Genomic DNA, 10,060 nt, shown 5'->3' on the forward strand with positions numbered 1-10,060 from the left:
GGGGACCGCCCCGGGGCCGTGTCCCTCCGCGCACTTCCGCGTGCATGGCCCTGCTGCCCGGGTCCCTGAGCCCGACTGTGCAGCGGAGCTGGCAGCGGGCGGCGCGCGCCTTCCTCGACCTCCCGCTGCCTCAGCCGCCGCCCGCCCGCGTCCGCGCGATGGAGTGCAGGCAGGAGCCGCAGGAGCAGCAGCGCCCGCCGCCTGCCGTCGGCTCCGTAGCCGCCTACGACTACTTGGTGATCGGGGGCGGCTCGGGCGGGCTCGGCAGCGCGCGCCGAGCGGCCGAGCTGGGCGCCAGGGCCGCCGTGGTGGAGAGCCACAAGCTGGGCGGCACTTGCGTGAGTACCGGGTCCCTCCCGGCGCTTCTCGCGCCGCTGTGTCTGCGGCGCTGCGACTTGCAGCCCCGCTTTCTCCTCGCCTCGCCAGGAACAGCCTGTGCTCTTTCCTAGTGCGATCCGTTCCTCCTGGGTCGGAGGGTGGGCTCCTAGCACTGCGCTTTCGGTTTTCCCACTCTCTTTTGAGGTCAGGATCCCAGCGGATTTAGATGAAAGACGTGTAGTAAAGGGACTTCCCTGCGACCCCCACAACTAAACCCGTGTCTGTTCCAGTCAAGATGCAAAATTAGCGATAGCCGTAGGTGGGTAAATCTCATACAACTTTTCTGCATCCTCAGTTCTCAAGGTGCAAGAGTATTGTGTTCCACGCTTGAGCTCATCCCAGATCCATGAAATATAAAACTACATCTGGAAAAATTGCACCCGGCCTGCGTGTATGCGGGCCGGGGTATGGGATATATGCTCTTGAGCAGTGTGGATCCGTGTTCTCTCCCTTCAGTTTCAAGGGCAGGATGATTTATTTACAGCAGTGGTTCTCACCCTTAGCTGCACCTTCGAATTTGCTCCCATGGCTTCTAATTTCATTGGTCTGAGGTGCAGCTTGGCCGTTGGGATTTTTAGAAGCTCCATAGATAATTCTGAATTGCAGCCAGGTTATGAACCACTGACTACAAGTTACCTTCATGTAGGATTTACTATTAAATGAATTCTCAGACCTTTTGCCTTTCCCCCCCTGGTTTGAGGGAGATTTTAAAGCTACTTTAAAAGAGAGAGTTGTGAATCCTGCGATTGAGAAACTATACATCATTAAAAAAAAAAGTTCTATTGCCAAGTTATTGGTGTGGCCTTTTCTGTCACAAGACCTGGGTGAGGTACTTGCCGTTAATATTAAAATGCAAGAATAACCTGGAATTAGGGATGGGTTCTCCACATTCCTTTGGAGACTGATGTTTAAGTTATGCTTAATTGGGAACTTCAGGGCAAGGATGGGTTCGTGTGTTTGTGCACCTCTTATCACCTTAACAAAATACCCTGCTCAATAACCACATGTGAATGAATGAAACTCAAAATCGACAGCTACCACAGGGCTGACTCCCATTGTCCAGTGCTCATTTTTCAAGTTCAAAATGAAAGTGGGAATGAGAGAGAAAAAAGTCCCTGTTAATTATCAACTTGCACCTTGACACTTAGTCCAGATAGGTTCAATTAGAAGTCTGTCTCTGCAGAAAGATTGATGGGTGCCACTTAGAGTCTCCCTAAACATATGGTAAAAACACTTTACTGGTCAACTTTGTACCTCATTACTTTTCTCTGTTTTCCTCCTTCCTCATCAGTGCCATAATAAGCTTGCGATATCTGTGGTCATTGGTTCTACTGGTATTAAGCAAGAAAGGGCTGACTCTTTTTTTTAGGTTCTTGTTAGGAAGGTGAATATACTGAGAGATAAACTACTGAGAAGACAAAGGACAGCTCAGGACAGTCAGCCATTTACGCTTTCTTATACAGTGACTGGCCTTACTTATCTCATTCTGCTGCAGCAACTTTTATTTTCCTGTAAGCATTGAGAGAAATCTCATATTTAACATTTTCATGACTTTCCATTCGGGCTCTTCTCAAACTGGCTTTTGTACAGGAAGGGTGTTGGTATGCATTGAATATGAGAAGTTATAACCAATTGATGAGACATGAGTTTAGATTTGTTCACATTCCAGTTATCTGTATTCACAGTTAATAATAAACTTTTTTAAATGTTTTTTTTTTTTTTAATTAAAGTATAGCTGGCATACAGTGTTGGTTTCAGGTATACAACGTAGTGATTCAACATTTACATATCTTACAACGTGATCACCACACTAAGTCTAGTAACCATTTGTCACTGTGCAAAGAATAAACTTATGTGCAGTGATTTTCAAGCAGGTATAGGAAAACTTGAGGCTTTCTGAGCATATTTCATTTGTTCATGTTTTTATTTCTTTGATTCTCAGCGCTAAGTATTTGGATTGGGGCTGGCTGAGAGAAAAGGGTAGATAGAAACGTTTGCAAAACAAAAGTTCTTTCCTTCAAGGAATTTACAATATAGTTGGAGGTGAGTGGAGAGCAGAGTGTAGACAGTCATTCCCAAAGTGAGGTGGTCTGTATTGATTGCTGCAGCAATAACAAATTACAGTAGTTGAGAGAAAAGTTGCAGTGACCACCTGAGCACCATGGGGTGGTTTCCTGAAGGCGATAGTATCTTTTTGAATTTGAATGGATATTTTCTCGAGAGGGCAAAGGCATAGAGGCAGTATATGTTGTGTAATCGAATTTGGCTGGAGCAGAAGATGTCTCTAATAGAGAGTAGCCAGTGGGTAGGTTGTAAAAAAGTGTAAAGTTTTGGGAAATAGGAAACTGTAGAAGGATTTTGAGCAGGAGGGTGACACAAAAGTGGTTTTGTGATAGTGGTACTATCGAGAGATGTCCCTTGGGGAAGTCAAATGAAGTTTCTTTAATATTGACTCTCCAACCAGTGTTTTCCTAAATGAAATACGTTGTCGGTAAGTGTTATAGTTGTTATCTGCAGTTTCTAAATTTTCCATGAAGTAGTCTAGTAACAAACAAAAAAATGTAAGTTTTTATTTTTAAGGTTTTTTGTTGTTTTACGCCTTCCTCCATAATAATTTAGATTCGTGGAGTGATAGAACGGCAAGTGATTTTGGAGATCCACTGATTCAGTCTAACTATCCTTTTTTTTTTTTTAATAGAAGTGCCAGCATAAGCTTGCTGACTTAAATTTTTTAGAGTAATTGACATTAAAAAAATTCTGTATCACTAAATTTTTATCAAGTGCTTTTTTTTTTATAATAAAAAGTAGGAAGCCTATAATTTCAAGTAAAGGACAGTCTTTTAAATTGAATACTTTAAGCTTGATGAAACTACATGGGCCCTGTTTTCCAGTTAAGGATTGGACTCACACAGATCCTTTTAGGAATTTAGTCCAGGACCCTCACTTTAGCAAATTGTCAGGTAAAACGTGGTTGAAACCAAACCAAATGTAGTAAAACCTGTGGAATTAGCAGAAACCATGGCTTTGGTTTAATCGTGTGGAGTAATTATGAGTTGATGGACGTTTTAAAGAATTATGAGTTGATGGACGTTTTAAAGCATTGTTCTCAACTACAGGGGAGGAACCTTTTTACTCCTGCTTCTTAAGAAGCAGACATCATTTACTCTAAAAACACTTGATTAAGAGTCTACTACATGGGTCTCCACCCCAGAGTTCCTGATTTAGTAGGTCTGGAGTGAAGCCCAGCAGATTTTTTTTTTTTTCTCAATTGCAGTATTCACCTGGCATTCAGTATTACTGTATATTAGTTTCAGGTGTACAGCATAGTGATTAGTTATTTATATAATTTATGAATTGATCCCCTCCACACTAGTCTAGTACCCACCTGGCACTGTACATAGTTATTATAATATTATTGACTATATCCTGTTCAGCAGATGAATTTTTAAGGAGCTTCGTTCTGATTTTGGTGTGTATGAGTCAGATACAGTGCTGGGGTTTTATGGGAAGTAGGAATTGTGTGAAGATTTTCGCGCCATGGAAGCATTAGAATGAATCTGGTGAACCCTTTATAATTGCGGGGGTCAGATGACAATGAATTTGGTCCTAGAGTCATTCATTTCGTAGTTTCCTAATTTCATGCTTCTGAACTAACCAGCCTAGAACGCTTTCCAAGGGTGTAAGTTTTTAAGAAGCTTAGGTATGAAATGACTTTACCCCATATTGTTCTGTAGGCGATGAAAAACTTTTCCTCTGCCTTCTTTGGTTCAGTATCTGGAGTCTTTGAATTAAATTGACAGTAGATAAACAGAAGAGGTTTGTTTATATGAACATGGGAGTGTTAGAGAAAAGAAATGAAAAAACCAAAGAACTGGTTAAGCATGGGAGCTTAATACCAGTTTATAAAGGGTGGTAAATTGTGGAGCAGTGACTAAACAAAGTGAAGGTGGTTGGGGCTTCTAGGGGTGGGTAAATTGTGGGAAGGTAAAATACATGGGGAAATGAACGAGATAAGGGTTACTGTGTGTGTGTAGATTCATCTCAGTGCCGCCTTTCCATCTCCATGGATAAGGGATATTCCCCTAGTACGGGAGAGGAGTGGGGACAGCTTCACAAAAGGAAGTTTATGCCTTGATTTTAGGCAGAAGACAGGGGAGCAGAGGATTCCTCCTGTGTCTGCTGTTTCTTAATTGTCTTCCGCTCAAAATAATCCTATGCCAAAGTAGCATATTTTGGGGTGCATATTCTTATCCCCTTCAGTTCAAAGTGAAAGAAGCAATAGGGGCCAGACTGCTGCTAAACTTCTAATGGATGAACTAGGTTAAGAAGCATGTGTAGCTCTAATAACATAATTCCTCTCTTAAATTAGTCTTTATTTTTCTGGATCAGGCAAAAAAAAATTACAGTAGGATATTAGGTTAGACATTAAAAATGAGCAATTGAAAGAAGTTATTTATTTTCCCTGTAATTCAATTACAGATAAGCAATTTCTGATTGTCATTTTTTTCATGCCATAAGTTTATTTACAAATGTATCTAGTATGTTGATTTCAACAGTTTGATCCATTTTTCAAGGGGACTGCACCTCTTAAAATGCTCTTCACATCTATTTCATGGATTAACCAAAACATCCTTATTTCTTAAGCAGCTGGTGTCTTACTATAAAGAAAGATGCAGCAAATCCAGATCCAAAGTACAAAGTCATCATAGCTAGCAACTGCTATTTATTTTCCACTGAAAGTGACAAATTCTTTCCTGGGCCTTCCTCATAATGGCTCCTACGGACCATTGAGGTTGTGAACCTCTGAATGCTCTGTCCCAACAAGGCGCTGTTGGATACCCTGCAGAAGAAGCAGGGACCCAAAGCTGAGGAAGTGGCAGTAGCACAAGTCCTTTTTTCAGGACCTTGTTCCCCTAGGGAAGATGGGAAATGGAAGTCATTTTTGAAGACAGAAAAAAATACATGAGGTAATCTTTGAATTCAGTTTGGAGTCTCCAAAAAGCTGAATATAGTGCTTCTATCATGATCAAATGTAGGCTGTGGAGAAATGCAGAGAGATTGCCCAAAGCCAAGGCGAATTAGAGCCTTCTGGGAGCTTTGTCTCTGTGGTTCATTTCTTTGCCTATGCAGATGTGGGAAGTCAGCTCAAGGAAGGGATCTTTCTGATGTACTGCTCACTCTTTGCCCCACAGCCTGTGGGAGCACATGTCCCAGTGTTCTTGTTGCATATACTGATTTTGTGATAGATTAACCAGGTTCTTGTGGCATAGGTGTGCAGTTCTCGCCAGTGAGAGTTGGGTAGTAAGGATTGATCACTAGAATGAAAGCCATTTATTTTTTTAAATTTATTTATTTACTTTTTATTGAGGTATAATTGATTTTTTAAAATTTATTTATTTACTTTTTATTGAGGTATAATTGATGTATGACCTTATATTAGTTTCAGGTGTTCAGCATAATTAACTATTTATATATTTGCATATATTGCATAATGATCACAAGTCTAGTTAATAACATCCATCACTATACGTAGTTATAAAAGTTTTTTCTTCTTTAAGATCTCCTCTCTTAGTAACTTTCAAATATTCAATACAGTATTATTTACTAGAGTCACCATGCTGTATATTACATCCCCAGGACTTAATTATGTTATAACTGGATGTTTATACCTAACAAAAGCCTTCTTGATCATTAACATCACTGGACTGTGCTGCATGGAAGGAATTAGAAAGGCCAGCAGGAAAGGTGGGGGTTTTGAGGAGATCAGGGCATTCAGGGTGGTATGGCCATAGACAAGGTGGGAGTTTTGAAAGAGGCCTGAGAAACAGGCTGCTCAGTAGATTGTTTTTTTGTGTTCATCTAGGCTGAAAATAATTACTTAGCAACAGGTAATTCATTACCTAACTTGGAAGGGATAGTGTGTACCTTGATATTATGATGTCTGAACATGCTTTTTTATACGGCTGAACTTGCTTTCTCATTTTATGATAAGAACGTTTAGCATGAGGTCTGCCTTATTGGATTTTAAGCGTGCAATACAGTGTTGTTGACTGTAGATAGAGTGTGGTCAGCAGCTCTCTAGAGCTTACCCTGTGAAACTGAAATTTCGTACCCGTTGATGACTTGACTCCCCATTTTCCTTCCCCTAGCCCCTGGCAACCACTGTTACACTCTTGACTATGAATTTGACTATTTTAGGTACCTCGTATAAGTGGAATCATACAATGTTTGTCTGTGACTGGGTTATTTCTCTAAGCTTAATGTCCCAATGTTGAACATGCTTTTTTTAATGTGCGTTTACGGAAAGGAGATCACAGTTTAAAGGAACCCTGCCATTAGTTCCTTTATTATTGACAGGTATCCCTCAAAACTAGGAAATTATTCTAAGTTGTTACTTGGATTTAGAGTTTCTTAAAATGGGGTGCACATGTATGCTTTGGTGCTGAGTAACGGGATGATCAGAAAGAGTAGGGTTAGTTGAAGTAGGCAAATCCTAATGTTGAAATTTGTCTTGTAATTGGCCTTATGGCCTGTTTAATCTTTTGCACCAGTCTTATACTATGTAATATTATACAATATATCGTGTTTCTGACCAATCAGTTCTAGATTGATTAAGTCAATCTGTAATATTGCATTGCCATTTGCCCCACAGAATTCACTAAATCTGCAGGGCCAGAAAGTAAAAGGGTGCCTCCCAATCCCTCAGAGTTCCTATTTTTTTTTTATATAAAAGGTATTTTGAACAAGTAGCAACAGAGACTGTTTTCTCCTAGAGTGTGTTAACCTAAAAGTAAAAGGCCTTTCAAAGTCAGAGGCAACAAGCATTTATTTGGGACACAGTGATTCAGGCAGAAGCCCAAATAGTGTTCCAATTAGGAGACAAAGGCAATAGATATTTATGAGAAAAGGAAGGGGAACAATTACATCAATAGAACGAATGGCATTTCCATTGGTGCAGATAACCTAACTGTTGTTAATTATAAACAATGTTTTTAATTTTCAGTCCTGTAGTCATAATATCTGCTTTCTCGTTATTTTTGAAAACAGCTCTTTGGGGCATAAGGCTGCTTTAGTCCCAGTGCAAAAAGTTATTTTGCCCTGTTTTAACATTCCAAAGGTTTGAGGCATCAGACCTGCAAGGCAGTTTCTCTGGCATGGCAGCTCTGGCTCCATTTTCAAGTGGCCGCATTTATTGCTGTTTTTGACAAGTGGAATTGAAGAAATTTTATGGGAATTCTAATAATCTTTGGCATTTGTAAGTGGATATCAGTTAGTCTTAATTAATAACCATTTATTCACTGAGTGTTGCAACATTAGAGATTAAATAGGATATGAGATCCCAGATTCTTTTTTTGGGAGGGTCAGGAGCAGGAGATATGGGGCCAGATGTCACTACATCGGGTGGCAGATGATGGAGAGAATGGACACTCCTGCAGAGTTTTGTCTCATAGCTATTTCTGGGTCCCCTGGGTGCCCCAGAGTAACAATTCTTATAAGTTTTGATGATCCCTGAGACTGGGAGGGTCACGTTAATCTCATGTTCTGGTTAGCTAAGTATTGAGCAAAACAATTTCACTTCCAACCTGTTAATACTGCTTGTATCAATTTATTTTCTTGCTTTAGATTTTGCTTTACACAGAATACTTTTTCTTCTTCCTTTCTCTCTAAAGCTGGGTGCCTGCCTGGACACTAATCTTTATCTGAAATCTGAAATTTCAAGGCTCTGCAGGTTTAGGGAATCTCTTGATTCTGCTGCTGCTGCTTGAGTCAGCATCTTTCATAGGCTGAGGGACTCTCTCTGGTTAGGACTGTGGGCTCCATGAGAGCAGGGACTGTATCCTTTTAGTGCTTTGTTTTGCTTTGCATAGTGCTTGGGTCAAATTAGTGCCTAATCAGTACTTACGAATGAATGAATGGTTGCAAGTTAAAAAAATTGAGAAGCCAAAAAGGCAGAAACTTCTTAAAAATAAACCAAGTTTATACACTTGGCACCAGTGAAGTTCAGGCTCTCTTGGCCTTTAAAAAAAGCATATTCCAAACTTAAAAAAATTGCCTTGAATAACTTTCAGATAGCTTCAAACGTAGACGAGGACGTTTGTACAGGCAATTGACGAGAGGTGAAAGTAGTTCAGAACATTAGTGCCGTAAGACAGTTTGAATTGCTTTTAAAGTTTCCTGGGAAGCTGGAGAAGTTTGACCAGAGGACAACCAGAGTGTATTTATTTAATATGTTGAAATCATTTCTACTTTTGGAGAAAGTACTTTTGGAGTCTGTCTTTGTTAAAGCATTTTAGTGAATTTAAGCTGTGAAATGCAAGGGTATAAAGGTATGGATGGGAAGCACTTTGCCAAATTAACTGGAAAGGCAGGTCTAATAATAAAATCTTCCCACACAGGGCTGAGATTACTCTTCCCACAGGGATTCAGCTGCCTTCCTCTTCTGCTCTCCCACCCAGGAAACACTTGCCATCTTCCGTCTATAGAATTGGCTCACTCCATTTATCCCCATGACTTTGTAAAACACTTAGGGGTTGAGAAATAGCATATACTCTGCTTACTCAGGTGGGAGCACAGTCTGGGTAGAAATCCATAAGTTATTCTAATTGCTACTCTCAAGTACTTTCTGAAGAGTGCGCTTGTAATGCTGCTGTAGGTGTTGATTTTTATTTTATTTTATTTTATTTTTTTATTTTTATTTTATTTTATTTTTTTTATTTTGCCTGAATTCCATAACCTTCTTTTAGTCCTATGAGTTCCTGCTTCTGTTGCCTTATGAATCCTTATTGTAACATAATCTCATGAAAAACCAAGTCCACAGCTAGCCAGTATATGACCTAACTCTTTCTAGGAAAAACAAAATCCCAAATGACTGATAACTTGAGAACTCCATAGAAACATAACTCATTCTTTTAATTTCCTGAATGCAGAATTATAGCAAATAATACGATTATAATGAAATTGCAGCAGGTATGCTAGCAAATAGAATTTGGAACAACAAGTGGAAATAGAAGGTTTAATAAGACCCCCTCTTTCAAACATTTGCATTCTTAATGGGATTTGGGCAGGTTCCTTTTAATGTAGCCTTTCATATATGGTCCCTTGGCAAGGGTATGTGAAGTTTAGGTTTCAGTGTAGGACACCCAGAAAGTATTCTGCTTTAAGAATAGGCTTGTATTCTTTGGGGATACAGAGAACTAATGTAGTTCCTTATGGTCATGATCAGCAGAGTGATAAGTACCTGGTATAAGTTATGTCTAGAAGGCATTCGTTTCTATATAAAGGAAAAATAATTGTGTGATAGAAAATGATAAAAATAGATAAGAGAGACCAAAGTATCACCCATCTAAATTCTACCCAGGTAAAATCATTTTAGTTTATTTCTTTATCTAAATGAATTATACAAGTAATGAATGATGATGTTCCCATTATAAAAAGCGTATAGAATAAAACTTAAAGTTTTTTTCCCCTCCTCAGAAGTGATAGCTATTAACATTTTGGAGTATTTGATTAAGCTCTTTAAATGCATGTATACATTTACAAATATATATAAGTGCAAATTGAATCAGGCAGTACATATTATTCTATAACTTTCTTTTTGTAATTTAATTTTCTGTCTTAGAACTTGTTCCATAACAGTACATAGAAATCTCCTTTTAAGTGGCTGTAATGTACATAGGCTCTC

At 39.5% G+C, this 10,060-nt stretch overlaps 1 protein-coding gene and 1 pseudogene across 2 annotated transcripts in view; one reads left to right on the plus strand and one right to left on the minus strand.

The window, feature by feature from the left end:
• Positions 1-6: 6 nt before the first annotated feature.
• GSR (glutathione-disulfide reductase) overlaps positions 7-10,060 on the plus strand; it is a 37,687-nt gene continuing 27,633 nt past the window's right edge. For both annotated transcript variants that reach the window (XM_006916334.2, XM_006916333.3), the window contains exon 1: positions 7-338. In XM_006916334.2, the coding sequence (XP_006916396.1) occupies positions 45-338 (294 nt within the window). In that variant the 5' untranslated portion in view covers positions 7-44. The remainder of the gene's footprint in view (positions 339-10,060) is intronic.
• Positions 5,011-6,513, minus strand: LOC102895509 (annotated as a pseudogene).

The sequence above is a fragment of the Pteropus alecto genome, unplaced genomic scaffold (assembly GCF_000325575.1).
Source record: "Pteropus alecto unplaced genomic scaffold, ASM32557v1 scaffold24, whole genome shotgun sequence".
Lineage (NCBI taxonomy): Eukaryota > Metazoa > Chordata > Mammalia > Chiroptera > Pteropodidae > Pteropus > Pteropus alecto.